Consider the following 20,327-nt stretch of genomic DNA (forward strand, 5'->3'; position numbering starts at 1 on the left):
GCTATGTACCCTGGATCATTTCAACACTGGGAGGTTGAACATAGACAGATGATCCAAAAAAGGATGAGAAGGGCCACCCAAGGAGGTAGAAGGGGAAACCCGGTAAGTATAGTGCCCTTTAGTTAGTAAGATGCGGATGATTACAAGGAATGGGTTTAGGATTGGAAGATTTGGATCTTGGTTATGGATATGTACACTCTGTCAAGTCTACTAGACATCCAAGTAGAGACATGGAGTAAGTAGTTGAACATTTGAGCCTGAAGTTCAGAGACGTTTGGCCTAGAGATATTAACTTGGGAGTCATCAGTACTTAAGTCAGTGGTTATCAGTCTAGGCTGAACATTAAAATCACATGATGGCTTACAAAATTTATATATATCCAGGCCCTACCCTAGACCAATTAAATTAGAGCTTCTGAAAGTAGATATTGGCACTAGAAAATCATAGTTGATTCTGGTTTGCAATAGAAGATGATAACCATTGATGCAGATCAGTGCCTCTCAAACTTCAATGCAAATGAATCACTTAGGGATCTTGTTAAAATGCAGATTCTGATTCAGTAGGCCTGAAGTGGAGCCAAGATTCTAAATTTCTAATATATTCTCAATGTGATACTGACACTTTTGGACCATAGCCCACCCTTTGTGTAGCAAGGGTATAGATAACATGTAAAGCCATGAGATTGAATGAACTCACCAAGGGGGTGAGAACAGACAAGGAAAAGGTGCAAGGTAGCTAGTTTTTCTCTCTAAATAGTTGAGAACTTAGTGCAAGCATCGAGCAGGGAAATTATTATGTTTAACCAGGGCTGGGTTTGTTTTTTTTTTATAAATATATGGCAGAATTAAAGAGGGGAAAAGAGTGGAACATTTATGCAAGGGGTGATTACAATGATAAACTAGGGACTCTAGTTGTGTAACTAGGATGGGGTCAAATAGTTGGTAGAGTTGGGATGTTAAAAAACATGAGATGAAAGAATAAGAAGTGTTGGTCAGGAATGGGAGATTTGACTTCAGGACTTTAGTGATTGTGTGTTTATTGTTGATGTCAACAGTGGGAGCTACAAAGGTTGGTAGAAAAAAAAATATTATTGGAGGTAAAGAAGTCAACGAGTTTAGAGGCCAGTAAATTGGAAGAGTGGTTCACATGATGTTGAAATTTCTAAAAGGATGAAAGAAATAAAAATAGAGAAGAGACTGAGCCAGGTGCTAAAGTCCTTATGAATGAGGGATGACTAGGAGGTCAGTAGATGATAGCAAAAATAAAGAGAGGGCGGAATGGTGTAGTGGCATCTACAGATTCTGACTCAGTTGAACTGGGATGGACAAAAGCATGAAAATTTTTAAAAAGCTTCCCAGGAGATTCTAATGTTGACCAGGGTTAAAAATCACTACATTAGAATAATCAATGCAAATTAAAATGAATGGGGCCAAATGATTAACTCCTTCTATAGTTGCTGAGAATTGTGGAGTCAATAGCCAGTGTTATCTTAGAATGTTAGTAAGCTCAGTTAACTGCCTTGCCCAAGGACACACAGCTAATAAATGTTTGAGCTGAGATTCAAACCTTGATTTGTCCGACTACAAATCCTGGACCGACTTCACTTTACCATGTCGCCTAGGAGGGCAATATTTTAGTGCAGAAGATACTGAGATATCTTCGAAAGAAAGTCGAAGTGTCCCAAATGAAATTCTAATAAGCCACAGTGGGAGGAGACACTGTTTCTCTGGAGTGGTTCTGATATTTACCTCTTTATTTACCCTTTGTCCCTCTTGAACTTTCTACCAGCTTTGATTCTCATCTGTAGTTTCTACCACCTCTTCTAATGTCTCTTTCATGTAGCAGAGACACTACATGAAAGGGAGGCAACATCAGGGTCCTGCCAATGTGGATGCTGGCTGGCCCTGATACCCCCCACCCCCGCCACCCCCTGACTCCCAAGTACTGTTCTCTGGGCCTCGTTTCTGGAGGGGGAGGAAGGAGAAGAATACGGCATTGCCATCAAAACCTAGCATTTTGTCTCCCCCTACTTCTGCCTCCTAACATATCAGCAGCTCTGTATAATGAAAATCTAAATTATTTGTGTGCACACATAGCAACTGTTTATTTGCTGTTAGCTTTGAGGACTCAGTGGGGGTTTGACGAGTTTAGAGAAGAGATCTGGGAGATCTCCCTGGGAGAGCCAAATCTCAGAAGTAGATGAAAAAACGAAGCTTAAAATGCATTTCTCTACATCTGAGAGAGAGGCCAGTAATAAGTATCTTTCAACTCCAGCCTCACTGCAGCTCAGAAAATACTCTTTAACCAAGGACACAAGGTAGCTATGATTCTTTGGAAGAGCCCTGACTGCTGTCTACTAAGAAAGCTTTACTGGGTATGGCTGGAGATTGATTGTGAGTTCTAGAAATAGCACACCTTTCCCCTCAAGCCAACAAGTAGGATGCCTTCCATCCTTTACAAAATATATTCAGTATTAGTTTTCTTGAAAGTTCCATTTTTCCCATCACTGGGCTTCCTAGGGACCAAATACCATCTTGAAACTACTTTAAATTAATACGAATGTTTCTACAGAGAGTGAATACCAGACTCAGAAGAAAGTGTCCCCATCATATATTGAAGGAGCTAGACCTTTCCTTAGTACAATTTGTTTGACAAATTTATAAAGCCTCTGCTTCCCAGAAGCTTCCTCATTCCCTCATCCTCACAGGGTTTTCCCTCATCCAGCCAAGACTTCGTATTGCCATCTACTCTTGCATAAGCCAGAACTCCTTTCCCAGAGACCAGAACCTTCCCATCTTGGCTCAGGTCACACGCTCGCTCCCGCGAGGCAGCACCCACTGCCTGGAAGTCACTAGCAGCTGTAAGTGAATGAAGGAAGCTACTCCTCTGAGAGCAGAGGTAATGAGGTGTGACATTAGAGAGACAGCACCACTGAAGACATACCCTAGTGACTTAACACTTGCTAGCCCAGGTGTAGAAATTTCAATCCTCTAGACACAAAAGCATGCCAATTGGGAAGTTGTTGCCCATCTGAGATTATTTTCTGAAAGGAGTATCTTGCAAAATGGGCTCTTATGAAATACTAAATGGACTGTGAGTTAGCCCAGATGAATCACCTCCTATCTCTCACCCCTCCCCAAGATCTAAGTGGTTCCAGGGTCAGAATGGGCCCATAGTTAGGCACTCGGCCTGCATGCCCAGGTAAGGAACATGACAGCCAGCTAGGCATGGGACAAACTGCAGAGTCTCTTAGGTTCTCACCTCATTCATTCAGCCTCCACCTGACCCATGGACTCTCCTTCCTTTCTGTACAATAGCAGCCCAAGATGCAGATTTAGCTTCTAAGTTTGCTCCAGGCCATGGGGAAAAGAACCAAGTCTTGTCAGGCGTCTATGTAAAAACAAGGCCTGGTAGGAGGCAGGAAAGAAACCAGACATAGGCAAGGAGGAATTTTAATTCGAATTGAACATGGGGCTAGATCCCTCTTTGAATATAAGCCCCTGAAGACCTGGTTTCTTCACAGAAAAAAAAAATATATATATCTTTTAAATCCAGTTTCCTTTCATTGGAAAAGAGGAGAAAACATTCCAACTTACTTCACCTGCAACTAACTCCTCCAAGGTGATAGTTATTTAAAGTGTTCTTTCAAATTAACCCCTTCCTCTTCAGTCTCCTTTCCAGGGTCCAATTACTTCACAGTGTGTTTAAGCATCTGGGCCATGGAGGAAAGCAAAGCATATACTTCCTGGGAAGCAGTGCATAAGGCAATGGCATTGTCTGGTGGCTAAGAGCACTCACTGAAATGTTATTTTCCATTGGCCCCTCATAACCCCAATCCCAAGCTTCATTCTCCACCCTTCCCTGCCATGCTCTATGCCAAAGGAGTCTGACCTCAATGGGCTATTGCAACAGGCTTCTTTGCCAGCTGCCATTTGGCTGGGTCTGGCCAATGATAGGCACTGGCAGGAGATCAAAGAGTGGAAAGAGAGTGAGATGGGTGTTCATTCCCCTCTCTCCCTCCTTACTGCATTTGGGCAGAGACTACATTGTGCTACCTGAAGCAACAGCTCCTGTGAGGCAGCCCCTCTTGTACATGTGCAGTGCTTACTGGGTGCCAATAACACTGTTTCTTCCCTTTGTCCTTTCAGCATTAGGAGTAATAATAATAACAGCCCCTCACTGTTCATAGTCTTTCTATGCCTCACAATCACTGGTAAGTTCCCTTAACCCTGCACACGCCATCATAAATTGTCCCTTCACTAAGCTCATCTCAGCTAAACTCCTTGAGTATACCATCTGCTTCTTGGCAGGATTCTGACTTATACACTCACTTTGACAAAGTCTATCCTACAGAATTCCAGAAGGTTGCCTAGCCTGAAAAGAGAGATCACCTGATCCAACTACCTTTTCTGAAGTGAGCTATCTGCCTTTTCTCAAATATTTGACATATTCTCTATACAGTGGGTCCTCCTAAATTAAGGTTACATTATTGTGTCTACACAATAAAACTGAGGTTTAAGCTAGTTGCATTTTTGTTTTAGCTGTTCTTAGTCATCTTTCTTAAAGAAAGGAGATGCTGCAAACACATTACATTGCTTCCTTCCCAGTGAGGTATGTTCAAGTTGGCCTTACCTTAAACACTTAATGCAGTTCCATGAGGGATATAATACTTGACATGAATTCAATCACCAGTTCTCTACCACCTGTTATTCATCTTGCATTTGCCATCTTGATGATAGGAGTCGCCCACATACTGGAGTGGTCATCCCAAAATTTTCACTTGCCAATACCTACACATATCCATTAGACAATAAATCCTGTGGCATGTACTTCCTAAATATCTTCTTTCAAATTCATCCATCTGCTCCAGCCTCACAATCACTACCTTCCTCCAGGCCTTGACCATTTTATACCTAGATTATTGAAATATCTCTAGTTCTCCTCGTCTTTTCTTTCATTCTCCTCACTTTAGCCAAACTTATCTTTGAAAGCTACAAGTTTGTTCATGTCACTTCCCTTTCAATGACCCTTCTTTAGGATAAAATTCAAACGCCTTATTCTGGAGTAAAAGGTCCCACAGAATCTGGCTACTACTTCCCTTTTCAACTTCAGCTTTTGCCACCCCTCTTTTTACAACCATATGTCATTCTAATGCTGTCTCCATGACTTGGGTGCCATCATTGCTTGTCTCGTGTACTCTTTACCTTTTCTAACAAAGCTCCTGCTATTCATCTCTTGGACCCATCTTCTTTGCTAGGATGCTTTCCCATGAACCCTTTCATGCCAAGTTGGTTTAATGGCTTCTCTGTGATCCTTTAGCTACTCTTCTTCACTTTTCTAGCACTAAATACACTGACGAGTACTTATTGACATGTCTCTCAATACCTCACCACTATCCCTTTTAAGGTGAAAAACTGTCTTTGTCCTTTTATCCCCAGAACTTAGCACAGAATCTGTCATAGAGTAACATGCTCAAGAAATGTTTTCTAAATGAGTGACTCAATGAATGAATCAACTATAGATGGAGGAAGCATTTAAATTCACTTACCTATGTAAAGCCAATATAAGAACTCTGACCTCTCATGAGATAGCATATAACTTATGAAGCCAGTTTTTTTCTATTTTCTATCCCTCTAGGTAGTGCTGTACCAAAACCATGCTGGAATTATTAAGAATAGAAACAGATGAGCTGGCCTTTTGAATCACGGGCCCTCCCGATTCCCTAAAGCTGTAGTTACGGAACAATAGAGCTGGCCTGAATTAACTGGGGGGGAGGAGCGAGACAAAGTCTGCCCCCAGGAGACACCAAGTTCTTCTACACCATCCATCGACCTTGAGCACAGATGGGATGGAGTCCAGGCCTAAAAATACATCAGCCCTAGGTGACATCAGTGCTGTGTTCTTTTGTGGCTAACTCGCCCCAGATGGAGGAGAGATCATTTGATGAACAGTCTTTGAAACAGGCAGATGAACTTATGTCACATTAGGAGTGACTATAGGGGGTAAAAGGCCACTGTGGATTTCCTAGTCAATAAAAATGATCTCTGATAGAAATTTCAATAAGTATCTAGCAGAAACATCCTTGTCACTGTCACCATGAATTTAAATTTATTGAGTGCCCCACAAATGCTAGTCTATTCTCAGTACATTTGATGAACACCATTTCTTTATCTCTAAAGGATGAGAGAATATTTGCTACTATATATTTTTTTTGCTCATCACCCAGCCAGAATACAAATTGAACTCCTATGAATATTCTAAAGCATAATGAGGAAGGGGCTCCAGGCTAAATGCAAGTATCCTTGATTAATGTTTTCCCCACCACTGGGAATCACCCTCCCCCGCTCCCCTGAAGCTTCCCCACAAGGTGCGGGGGGAAGCAGGAGAAAAAAAGGAAGAGCCAAGGTATACTCCTGATAACGACACAAAAATTGAGCAGTAGTACTCCAGAGATGTTTGGGGGTGACAATAAATACTTGGGAATGAACTGATGAACTGTGTGAATGGAGTGGTAGGAACCAGCTCTGCCCATCTCATGCTCCCTCCCTGCACAACTATTCTTACCCAGCCTTAGCTTTGGATCCTATTTTGCATAAAGGGGTACTTTGGGTCTTCGGGTTAGCACGACTTGCCAGTTGGGTAAATGTCTGAGAATGTTTCCTCTGATGAATTTTATAAACAGCCAGTGACCTACTGGCTTAAAGATAAGTGAAAATGAAAGACAATTAGTTTAAAAAGCATGCAAACACTAGGTTATGCTAATGACAGTCAGATGACAAATGGCCTAATCCTTAGTACCTCTTTTCAGGGCTCCCTCCTCCCCTTTCCCACCCTCTCCAATCTTCTTTCAAAGCTCAAGGTTTGAGGCAATGGTTAAGCTCCATAGCATAAGAATTGGTATTCCTCATGATGCTCTCCACCAATATGACAGGCTTGGGGTTTCTTCCAGCAAAGCAAGAGAGCCAGGTGCAGATCAACATGGCTGCAGCTGCTCCACCTCCAGCACAGTAATAGGCCCAGCCAAGCCGACAGGTACCTGTGAGAACAGGGACAGAGAATGAGGACTGGGTTGTCTTTTCATATTTTCTCTTTGGTAATGAACTATAGAAATGATTCCAGAAAGTACAGTTTTTATACATTCTCTTTGGGATGCTATGGTTAGCGTGAGAATAGGAAACAGCGAATGTCCCTGGGCTTCCTATTTTCTTCTTTCCTTCTGTGCTGACTGCTGATCTTTGCTTCAGCAAGAGGTTGTAAGATTTTATTTTTTTGTTAGAGTAGGAGCCTGGGGGTGGTATGGGTGGCAATGCTAATGACAATGATGACAAGAACAACTTGATAAGATGTCAAGCATTATGCTAAGCTCTTTAAACATATACCTCATTGATCATTACAGTAATTATATGAGATAGGTACTCTTATTATCCCTGTTTTACAAAGGATGAAGCAACTGAGGCACACACAGCTACAGAAGATGAGGCAACTGAAAACCACACAGCCGGCAAGTGGTAAAGATACAAATGCTGACTCATGATAACTTCAAAACTCCACACTTTGAACCACAGTGATAGAATACTGTACATGGGCTGCCTGCATCATCAGGGGATTAGACAGGTAAAATAAAATCAACTCCCTCTTACATCATGTCTCTATCCTAACCTAGCCTTTCAACACCCAGGAAAGAAATATGCATTGGAATCAAAGCCAAGCTTTGAAGTGGTAGTTTTCTCTTTAAAAGGTAATGGGAAAGGTCACCTGCTCAAAAACATCCACCCCGCCACCTGCTATTCCATCAGAGACAAGTTCCTTTGTCTGAAAGATTTGTGACTTTTCAGCCATCCTTCAGAAAATGTCAATGCCTAGAAAAATAAGAGCTATTACTTTACAAGGTATCAAAGTGGCTAACTGCTAAAATAAAGTGCTTAAGCAAACAGGACTCCAGAAATTATGGTAGGGTCCCAGTGATACAAAATTGCAGAGAGTCCCTGAGAAGAGAGATAGGCAGCAACTTTCACCTATCTCTCTCTATCTAAATCTTGAAGAAAGTTAATCCTGACTACAGTCAGTGGAGGATGTCAAGATTGATCTGTATGACAATTTATTTTTTAAAGGCTAAATTCAAATAACTAATTATTTATTTTCACATACTACCTGGTGAACCTTAATTTTACTGCTTTTAGTTGATTAGTTGGTGTCTCCTAGAAAGAGTCTAAGATGGGCCCAAGCTTGGCTGCTTCACTTTCCCATTCAGGCCAGCCTAATTTATCCCCACATTTCCCATCTCAGAAATAAAATAGTCTACCACCAAGTCATGTCTCATGCTGTTTCTCCTGCCAGAAACATCTTCTCTCCTCTTATTCACCAATTTATAGCTTCCTCAGAACACTATCCAGAACTTGGCACCTGCTTGAAGCCCTCCCTTGATTCACTCCATTGGGCTCATGTCACCTCAACCAGGTAGCCCTCCCGGAATGTATCCGTATACTCCATAGACAGATGTGCCTGCTGGACAAAATATTGGGAGAAAGATTTACATTTCACATTTTTTAATCTGCCCTTTCCTCTCTTCCAGATTGTTGGCTCAATAGTACAGATGCATTTGTTTCTTTTCGTGATTATGCTTTCATGTGCTCTATCCACAGTGGGTACCATTTCAGTATGTGTGATTTAGCCTAACAGTACTTCAAAGCTGAGTACATTGGCATTTTCAACCCTTAACACCTAAAACTATGGCTTAAATTTTGAATTAAAGTTGAAAAACCAGCGAATATAGTATTTTATTTCTTTCTGGAATGTGCCCTGATCCCTTGTACTTTAAGGCTTATGCACATTCTGTTTCCTTTGCCTAAAACATTTACTGCATGTGCACGTGTATGCATATACTTTCCACTACTTTCTTTACTTAGTCAATATTTAATAATTCCTCAGAACTAAACATAATCATTAATTCTTCAGTGAAGTTTTCTCTGACCTTCCTAAGTCAACTTCCCTCATCAGAGGCTCTCACAATACCATGTATCCTTCCTTTCTACTTGAATGGGTGAATGGATCCCTTATCCCCTCTTATGACCAGTGTCAAGTGTTACAGTCCTTCAGAGGAAATAGTACTTTACCAATAGACCTGGGCAGTCTAAAGTTCCTGAACTCCTGTGGTCCCACCCAAAATCATGGTGAAAACCCAATTACAGCAGCTATGAAAATAGTGCCTCTGAAGGCTCAGAAAGAGCAAATTTGAAAGAGAAGCCTCCTTTGAGAAAGGAGCTCAACTATCTCCAAAGTAGTTTAAACGTGAACAACAATGGTGGACTCTCAAGACAGTAAACTGAAGAATACCATATAGAGACAAGCAGCCTGTAGAGCTGTATCCCCTCCTTGTTGCTCCTCCCCCTAGACACACACACACAAACACACACACTGTCACGCACACATGCACTCCCTGGTTCACATACACAAAGTAGGAAGGTTTGAAAAATGTTTTGGAATTCACAGAGTGAAAACTCCAGAGACTGGAAAACCTTCAACTTCTGCCATCAGTGGGAAGAAGACTGCAGACTTTATTGCACCTACTTCACAAACCATAATATGAGGCTCTGGTGATAGCCCTGGGAACTCTCTCAGAAGCAGAGAGGTAGAGGCAGAAATCCAGACCAAGTGTCTTTACTCCCAATTCAGTGCTCTGCCCTCTGCAGTTTTTTTTTCATCACACCCAAAAGCATTTTTCTCTTACAGGGCCCTTGACCTGTAAGCCCTAAGGAGGGGGGGCTCCTAAGTCAAGTTGTAGTAGACTCACCTGAGCTTCTCTTCTAACCCCCTTCAACAAAAATCTCCTGTAGTCACCTGGCAGAGCAGACAGGAGCCAGCTCTGAGGTGGGCCCATTGTCAAGCAACTTCATCCTCCCCAGCTTATTCCAAATCTAGTCTAGACAAGGCATCAGAACTCTCATTCTGTTTCTTCAGCTGCTTGTCAGGTCATCCCCTCATTTGAGTAGCAAGGATATTTCTATTAGGTGCATGCCCCATGGGATCAGGGAAAGACTCATTTCTCTGAATGAAGAGAATAAATGCATAGCATGCCATTACCCCAAGGCCCTAGGCAGGAAGAAAACTGACAGAGTGGTCAGCTCCAGAGTGAAGAGCTGGCTAGAAAGGCCCCAATAAACCTCACTGAAGTCAGAACCAGGTATCGCTGAGCTAGGAGCCAACACTAAAGTGCTCCTATTGCCACCCCAAGTGCCTTGTGAATTCCCTCTCACAGAAATTCCTGTTAGACCTCTGAAGGCATCTAAGCCCCAGACTGCTGTCATAAAGGAAACTAAGGAGAAAGAGGGGAAATATATCTTCCATCCACATCCCTCCCCACAACTCTACCTGTTATCTACTGGAGGAAAAAAAGAGATTATATCATTGGCACTGTAAAAGAAAAAGAAAAAGCAGACCTTTTAAGAACTACCTTACCATTTGGAAAGCCACTGTCAGCACTCAGTTACTTCACAGAAAACTTGCATGCTGATCTGATGGCCCACTGAGGAAATCGTCTATGGAAGGGTGCAAAAGTAGGGAGCAGGTGGCAATGAGTTGCCATATTTTGCCTCTTGTTGCCTTTTAGTGAAGTCCTATGGACCATCATCCATTCCCAAATCCCATTATTTAAACTACTATTGATCCTTATTTTCATCTGACAAACATGTATTGAGTACCGACTATATGCTAGGCATTTTTAATACACAATCTCATTTAATTCTCATAACAGCCATGATTATTTCCATTTACTGCTCAGGGAACTGAGTTTCAGAAAGGTAAATGACTTAGCCCACTTATAAGTGTCAGAATTGCAATTTGACTGCCAGACCTAACTCAAAGTTCATGATTATCCATTTCAACCATGCTAGGAGAATGAAACCAAGAACACAAATTACTACAGTCCAAGTCTTGCGAGAATATACAAATGCCTTCAGCCAATTACTTCACCTTTCTGGACCTCAGTTTCCTTTACTTTTAGTGGAAGGATTTACTGAAGAGAATTCTAAAAGCCCCTTCCAGTTCATATTTTCTATTGTAGTATGAATATGATAAGTGCTTTAAGAGATATATTTGTAAAATACTATAGGAATATCCAGGGAAGGAGGAATTATTTGCAGCTGGGAAAATTTGAGCTCAGGTAAGCCTTTGTAGACGCTACATTTCAACTTGGCTTTAGTAGTAGGAAGTGGGCATTCTAGGCAGAGGGAGTGGTTGGCGTGAGCAAAGTTATGTGAGTGAGAAAGCACATGACATGTTTCAGAGAAAGCATAACATTCAGAGCTGTTTCCAAAAAGGAGCTATAGTTGACAAAATAATAAACTGAATCTACACCAGGAGAGGCCACGAAATCTGTCATCTTTCCTACAAGCAGTGTGAAACAATGGAAAGTTTCTGAGCAGGGAACGATATGCTAGAGCAAGGTTTCTCAACCTTGGCGCTATTGACATTTTGGGTTGGACATTTATTTGGTGTGGGGGCGGGGGCAGGGGGCGGTTTTCCTGTACACTGTAACACCCTGGCTTCTACCCACTATATGTCTATAGCAACTTATTCTTCCTCCCCACCAAGTTGTGAAAACCAAAAATGTCACCAGACATTGCCAAATGTCCCCTGGTGTGAGGGGAGGTTGCTTTCTATTGAGAACCACTAAGTTAGAGGTATTGCCTGGAAATATTAACCTGAAAGGTCTGTGTCAAATAGATTGGAGGCAAATGGAGGATATAGGCAGAGAGAGTTACCAGAGGTCACGGACACTGCTACACATCCAACAATACATAAAACAGTTCTCCACAACAAAAAATGATCTGGCCAAAAAGTGTCGATATTGTCTAGGTTGAGCAATCCTCACGTAGACAAACACCAGATATTTATACTTTAAATTCTATTCAAAATAAATCTTGATGACTAAAAGATTAGCCCAACAGAATGGAATTTCCTCCCTTAAGAACGGCCATGCATGGTTCCTTCTTGACCTGGGAAGCAGACTGGGACCCAGGCATGGTCAATCTTGAGCATTCTGGTATGTTACCCCATGGGAGGCAAGGGAAGCTCAAGGGGAGAGATCTCACAAGGTATTGGGGAGGAAGCACTGATTCCCTGGGAGTAAGGAGACAGGATAAATATTTGAATAAATGTTTTAACTCCACCAGGTCTCAGCTCTTTAACCCTTAAAATGTGGAAAAATAATTAAGTACCTGGCTAAAGACGTCACATTAGGACCAGATGCGTCCTTAAAGTCCCTTGAGAAACACCAAACTAACTGCTTCCTTGCCTTCAGATTAAATGCACTGACTCTACTTCCATGCTAGAATTGTTTAAAAGTCTGTGTCCTTAGAAGATACTGCAGGGAGATGACATCACACCTAGAAATTTTCTCTATATCCATGCATGGGTGTCTGTGAAGAGAAGGATCGGTGGCAGGATAGGGGGAGAAAAGAGGTTCTAACTGCAAATGAGCTTTATGCAAAGCTTCTGGATGAGCCCTGAGATAAGCCTATTCCTTTTTGTGCTCTTCTATATCATTTCTAACACTCTATCTGTGAGTCACTGAATTCCAGTGTTGAATTTGCTGTGACAGAATCTCTCATACAAGTTATTAAATCATCACTCAGCAGTGGGCCTGACATTTAAATCAAGACACGTTGCTTTTATTCCAAGTTGCACATCAAATTGGTTTGGAATTTGACTCTGTTTCCTTTGATTCAGCACGATGTTTGTTTTACAGCTCACTGTTTAGAGATAAATTGTCACTGGTGGCCACTTAAACTGACCACTCTCCCTAGAGCCGCAGTCCTATGCCCTTCAGGGTTGTGGTGTCTGGCTAGCTGTCAATGGGTCATGATGAGCTATGGGGAGTTAGCCCCAAGCCAATGCTTGTGGTGGGACCTAGCATTGCTGTGGGCATCAAAATTATGGACAGGAGTGAGTCAGAATCTGATAGAGTGGCTCCCCCATTCAGGGAGCATGTGCAGAATGCCAGCTTAGAAGCCAAGAATGCTGGAGAGTGAATCCAAAAAAGGAGTTCTCTTGGGAGGAAGAAGGAAACAATGTTGAAAAGAAAGGGCATAAAAAGAGAATGAGGTAAGTCTGTCTTTTGAGTGAGTTGAGTCTTCTCTTTCAGAGAATCATCTGATGAAATTCCAGGCTCCTGAAAGGTTGGAGGAAGAGTCAGGGAAGCAGGGATATAGCAAGCCCATAATGACAACTAACACCTCCAAAACTGAATAGGGCTAGATGAAATGTAATGGAACCTTCAGATATATGAAGATTTAATTTCGCACAAGTGTTGCCAACAGTCATGTTCTGAGAGCTGCTACTGTAGAAGGAAAAAACAAGCATGCTAGGACCCCGGATTATGGTAAGAAGTGTTGGATATTGGTGTGGCAGGGGAGAGGCTCATGAAGATGGGGTAAGAATTGTGAAGTAGTTTGGAGTTTCAGGGTCAGGCAAGAAGGGTAAAATCCATTTGGACAATGTGAATAGTTCAAGGGTGTAGATTGTATTCCACCAGAAAGATAAGATCCAAATTCTATGAATTATTGGAATTAGAAGACTGGAGGGTGTTTCAGGTAAGGGGCAAAGAGAACAATATTAGCATTTGTTTTTTCATCTAATATACTCCAATAATCAGGAAGTTTAAGAGACACTGCCCTGGCCTTAGATAGGCAAAAGAAGGGAAGGAATGACACCAAGGATAGAGAAGAACCTAAAATGGGAACCTGCATATCATCCTCAACTTCACCACCCAGTGTAGAGGAACAGGACAGATATACAGAGAAATCTGCTTGGGAGTGACCTGGGGGCCTTGATGGCTTTCACAGGCTTCCACATATCAAGCCAGGTAGCCTATAGTGGCCCTGAGGACAAAACCCTCAGCTACAGAGAAGCACCTAGGAATCCTTTGGAATTTGATAGAGTAGGGTGTGAGGGGAAGGAATAGAGAGAAATCAAAGAAGAGAAAGAGACTAAAGGAGAATCAATGGGGTGGGTGGAAGATTAGAACACTAGAGATACTAAAGGAGAGTCGATGGGGTGGGTGGAAGATTAGAACACTAGACATAGAGATCATGGCACATGGAGACTGATGGCTGGGGAGGGTTAAGCTTTTACAGACCTCTTCCTATTGAGGGTATTATTTTTTCCGAAAATAATAAAACAAGTTCAGGAAATAATAAACAAGTTCAGGAAATAATAAACAAGTTCAGGAAATAATAAACACAGTTCAGGAAAGCCAGCTGTTCTTCTCATCATTGTGGCACCATCTAAAGTCATGAAACCAGGTAACAACCCATCTCCCAAACTACTGTTTGGTACACATGGTAGGGTAAGGGAGGGGTGGTTGCTATTTGCTGACTCAACATATTTTTGCCATGAAGACCTGAATTTTATGTTAGCAAGAAAAGTAGGGGTTTGGAAGGAGCTGGTGGTCCCATCTATTCAGAGACATACTGCTGACTTTAGGGTCTTTATAGGTAGCAACATAAAAACATTTTTAATGCAGCCAAGCTAAATGAACAGAGAACTTTCTCTGCTAGGTTCAGCAAACACAGATGAATAATCCACAAAGATAAAGCAAAGCCAACGAATTCAAGAGCAATTGCCAAACACCCTACCACCCCCACCCCGGCCCCCAGTAAAAAGACAGCCAAAGCTATGAGAACATCTCTCTTCTCACTCTCCAAGCTGGGCGTGAGTGTCAACAGCAGCCCAGATTGGAGGCCCAGAACCTACTGAAGATTCCAGAAGCCTGCCAGGCTCCTTTGCCAGAGAAGAAGAATAAAAAACAACCCACTGAAAACTTCAGTTGTTCAGGTAAATATGTTATTGTGAGTAGCCACTGACTTTTTGGTCCAGTCAGGTCTGCTGGAGGGGTAGGACATTCTGGGTTTTCAACTTCATCACGGTTCAACCCAATGTTCCAAAGGGTAAGGGAAGACCAGGACACTTGCTAGAAAGTCCATGGGAGTACTCAAAGAAGAGCCAAGTCCTCATGATGACAGAAATGCCCTGATTTGGCTGATTTTTCTTTTCTCTCTCACACACTTCTGCCGAACAAATTGAGTCCTTCGATTAAAATCTTCCTTGCCACTATTGAGCATTAGCTTCCGACCTTTCCTCATGTTTTGCCAACCTGTATTGCTTATTTATATCACTTTTCATATAGCTATCCTGAGTTTTAGCTACTCTGCTCATCTTCCATGTCTCAGGCCAAGTTAAATTGTGCTTCTAGGTCTTTCTCCAGATTTACCTTTAGCTGCCTCTGAAAAACACTTCTGGGTCACCCCGTGTTGCCTTTTATACAGCCTGTCAGCTACACCTGGAGCAGATTCTCAGAAGAGCTTTGGGCACTCGCCTCAAGGAGACGGGTTAAAACCCATCTGACCAAATATTGGATGTATTTGATTCAGCGCTAGCTCTTGAGGACACTTAGCCTCTAGGAAATTGGTTCCTCTCCCCTAACATCTGCTCAGTAGTCCTCTGCTTGCTTCCACTTGAACTTTCTCAGCTAAATAAGTCAGTTACTGGAATAGTAATAGCTAATATTGGTTAAATGTTTCTATATGCCAGTTACTATAGTAAACTCTGTAAACATATTGTTTTCTCATAGGTAAGATCAACAAACTAGATGAGTGAAAGGGAGCCAGAAGCAGAAACGGGACAAGGAAATAGACTATTAGTGTGACAAGCGCTCCGATATGGACTGCCACAAGGATATAGGTGAGAGATATCAAATCCAGTTGAAAGGAGCTGGGGAGTTTTCAGGGAAAAATAAGAAGTTAGCTAGGTAAGGAAGGGAAGAAGGGCATTCCCAGCAAAGGGAGTAACACATGCAAAGTTGCAAAGGGGTGGAGGAACATGGTATTTTCGAGGTGGCTGGGCAAGAGAAGAAGATAGGGTGGTGATGGAAGTGATAGCCAGAGTCCCTGTAGGCCTTGCTAAAGAATCTGGACTTTATCCTGAAGGCAATGGGGAACCACTGCTAAAGAAGGATAATGACATCAGATTTGCATTTTAGAAACGTCAGTTTGTCCACAGAATGGGAGATAGATAAAGGCGTTGATGTGCAGTACCTTTGTGGAACAGGGAGAGAGAGAGTCAGGGGCTATTTTCAGTAACCTAGATGAGAACTTACATAAAGAGAAGGAAGATAGCTGAATTCTACCAGAGGTACAAGGAGGAACTGGTACCATTCCTTCTGAAACTATTCCAATCAATAGAAAAAGAGGGAATCCTCCCTAACTCATTTTATGAGGCCAGCATCATTCTGATACCAAAGCCGGGCAGAGACACAACAAAAAAAGAGAATTTTAGACCAATATCCTTGATGAACATTGATGCAAAAATCCTCAATAAAATACTGGCAAAACGAATCCAGCAGCACATCAAAAAGCTTATCCACCATGATCAAGTGGGCTTCATCCCTGGGATGCAAGGCTGGTTCAATATACGCAAATCAATAAATGTAATCCAGCATATAAACAGAGTCAAAGACAAAAACCACATGATTATCTCAATAGATGCAGAAAAAGCCTTTGACAAAATTCAACAACCCTTCATGCTAAAAACTCTCAATAAATTAGGTATTGATGGGACGTATTTCAAAATAATAAGAGCTATCTATGACAAACCCACAGCCAATATCATACTGAATGGGCAAAAACTGGAAGCATTCCCTTTGAAAACTGGCACAAGACAGGGATGCCCTCTCTCACCACTCCTATTCAACATAGTGTTGGAAGTTCTGGCCAGGGCAATTAGGCAGGAGAAGGAAATAAAGGGTATTCAATTAGGAAAAGAGGAAGTCAAATTGTCCCTGTTTGCAGATGACATGATTGTATATCTAGAAAACCCCATTGTCTCAGCCCAAAATCTCCTTAAGCTGATAAGCAACTTCAGCAAAGTCTCAGGATACAAAATCAATGTACAAAAATCACAAGCATTCTTATACACCAACAACAGACAAACAGAGAGCCAAATCATGAGTGAACTCCCATTCACAATTGCTTCAAAGAGAATAAAATACCTAGGAATCCAACTTACAAGGGATGTGAAGGACCTCTTCAAGGAGAACTACAAACCACTGCTCGAGGAAATAAAAGAGGATACAAACAAATGGAAGAACATTCCATGCTCATGGGTAGGAAGAATCAATATCGTGAAAATGGCCATACTGCCCAAGGTAATTTACAGATTCAATGCCATCCCCATCAAGCTACCAATGACTTTCTTCACAGAATTGGAAAAAAATACTTTAAAGTTCATATGGAACCAAAAAAGAGCCCGCATTGCCAAGGCAATCCTAAGCCAAAAGAACAAAGCTGGAGGCATCACACTACCTGATTTCAAACTATACTACAAGGCTACAGTAACCAAAACAGCATGGTACTGGTACCAAAACAGAGATATAGATCAATGGAACAGAACAGAGCCCTCAGAAATAACGCCGCATATCTACAACTATCTGATCTTTGACAAACCTGAGAAAAACAAGCAATGGGGAAAGGATTCCCTATTTAATAAATGGTGCTGGGAAAACTGGCTAGCCATATGTAGAAAGCTGAAACTGGATCCCTTCCTTAACCCTTATACAAAAATCAATTCAAGATGGATTAAAGATTTAAACGTTAGACCTAAAACCATAAAAACCCTAGAAGAAAACCTAGGCATTACCATTCAGGACATAGGCATGGGCAAGGACTTCATGTCTAAAACACCAAAAGCAATGGCAACAAAAGCCAAAATTGACAAATGGGATCTAATTAAACTAAAGAGCTTCTGCACAGCAAAAGAAACTACCATCAGAGTGAACAGGCAACCTACAAAATGGGAGAAAATTTTCGCAACCTACTCATCTGACAAAGGGCTAATATCCAGAATCTACAATGAACTCAAACAAATTTACAAGAAAAAAACAAACAACCCCATCAAAAAGTGGGCAAAGGACATGAACAGACACTTCTCAAAAGAAGACATTTATGCAGCCAAAAAACACATGAAAAAATGCTCGTCATCACTGGCCATCAGAGAAATGCAAATCAAAACCACAATGAGATACCATCTCACACCAGTCAGAATGGCAATCATTAAAAAGTCAGGAAACAACAGGTGCTGGAGAGGATGTGGAGAAATAGGAACACTTTTACACTGTTGGTGGGACTGTAAACTAGTTCAACCATTGTGGAAGCCAGTGTGGCGATTCCTCAGGGATCTAGAACTAGAAATACCATTTGACCCAGCCATCCCATTACTGGGTATATACCCAAATGACTATAAATCATGCTGCTATAAAGACACATGCACACGTATGTTTATTGCGGCATTATTCACAATAGCAAAGACTTGGAACCAACCCAAATGTGCAACAATGATAGACTGGATTAAGAAAATGTGGCACATATACACCATGGAATACTATGCAGCCATAAAAAATGATGAGTTCGTGTCCTTTGTAGGGACATGGATGAAATTGGAAATCATCATTCTCAGTAAACTATCGCAAGAACAAAAAACCAAACACCGCATATTCTCACTCATAGGTGGGAATTGAACAATGAGATCACATGGACACAGGAAGGGGAATATCACACTCTGGGGACTGTTGTGGGGTGGGGGGAGGGGGGAGGGATAGCATTGGGAGATATACCTAATGCTAGATGACGAGTTAGTGGGTGCAGCGCACCAGCATGGCACATGTATACATATGTAACTAACCTGCACAATGTGCATATGTACCCTAAAACTTAAAGTATAATAAAAAAAAATGTAAAAAAAAAAAAAAGAGAAGGAAGATAGATTCTAGAGTTCTCATTGTGTGTCTTAGCGTAACAACAGTAATTTACTTCTTCTGACGACACTACACATTTGTGATTGACATCATTATGGCTGCTTTTGTTAGATTCCATCTGTGTGTGTGTGTGTGTGTGTATGGATCATGTCTCCTCAAATTAACTACAGGCTTGTTGAAGACTATATCCTTAAATTCTTTGTAGTTTTTACAATGCCTTATTCAGCATCTTGAATACAGTGAATGTTCAGAATATGCTTTTTGAGTGACTGTTATTAATTTTTGACATAATCCTTGAACATTCAAGAGTGCTAGAAAGCCAGACCCAGTGAGCTGACTTACCTCAGGACTCAGAAGTGCATGTTCCCTCATTCTAGCCATTAAATTAGCCCCATACCAGCAATGCCAGCTTTGAACATTAGCTATTTCCATCCATGCTTTATCAGCCAACGGATATACACCACAGAGACTTTTCCAGGTCCAAGGTTCCTGGGTAATGACAAATGCCACAAATAATACCACCCAATATGAGTTTAGTACTTTATCATTTTTAAGGTATCTTGTGATCCATTATCTCATTTATTTATTTTTCATTTGTTTTATTCATTCGTCAAGTCCCAGCCAGAGGCAGGAATTATTATAGAGGAAAGAATCGAACAGCCAGATAAAGTGTCTGACCAAGGTCCCCACTTAGAGAATATAGAGACTGAGCCCAGGTCTGTGTGTGCTCAGGAAGTCAGTGTGGTACAGGGAGAAGAGTCTGGGATGAGAGTTACAGGGAACTGTGCTAGAAATCATGTCCTTTCACAAAATGAACCTGTGAGGCAAGCCATTTCTCCTTTCTGTGTTTCAGCTTCTCCATGAGTAAAATGGAAGTGATACCACCTATCTCACAGAGCAGCTCTGAAGGCCAAAAAGATGACACATACAAAGCACTTAGCACCATGCCTAGAATAATTAATACTTCTCAGATCCTCTTTATCTCAGCTCAACACACTCCCAACTGGTCCAACAAGTTCCCAAAAGTGTCTGAGAGAGCTGTAAAATACAGATTCCTAGGCTCCACTCCAGCTCTACAAAATTAGTATGTCTGGGGAGAAGGCCCAGATGATTCTGATACACATTTCCATGGGGAACCACTGGATAGGACCATATCATTAACCCACATCAGTCTAACTTTTAGAGGAAAAGCAAGAGGAATCCACATTTTTTGGAAACCTACACTGTGCTTGATGCAGTGCTAGCAGCTTTCACTTGAAAGATACATTTGTCTCTTTCTCATGATTTCTCACAGTTCACCAGGGTGAGGCTAGGTGACAACGATTTGAAAAAGTCATATGACACAGAACACAGATATAACATATATTTTCACCCCTGTAACTCTAGCCTCGCCAGGAAATTGCTCCTGGGATTACAGTTGACCCTAGTTTTCCTCCTGGTTCCTGCGTTTGAAACCCATTTCACTTTATTAAAAAATCTTCTATATTGTCCAACCTATACTAATAACAATAGTAATACTATC

General features: G+C 41.6%; 1 protein-coding gene across 2 annotated transcripts in view; it reads right to left on the reverse strand.

The window, feature by feature from the left end:
- Window positions 1-1,909: 1,909 nt before the first annotated feature.
- LHFPL1 (LHFPL tetraspan subfamily member 1) overlaps window positions 1,910-20,327 on the reverse strand; it is a 56,158-nt gene continuing 37,740 nt past the window's right edge. For both annotated transcript variants that reach the window (XM_003822046.5, XM_034950473.3), the window contains exon 4: window positions 1,910-7,036. In XM_003822046.5, coding sequence (XP_003822094.2) covers window positions 6,855-7,036 — 182 coding nt within the window. In that variant the 3' untranslated portion in view covers window positions 1,910-6,854. The remainder of the gene's footprint in view (window positions 7,037-20,327) is intronic.

Source organism: Pan paniscus, chromosome X (genome assembly GCF_029289425.2).
Source record: "Pan paniscus chromosome X, NHGRI_mPanPan1-v2.0_pri, whole genome shotgun sequence".
Lineage (NCBI taxonomy): Eukaryota > Metazoa > Chordata > Mammalia > Primates > Hominidae > Pan > Pan paniscus.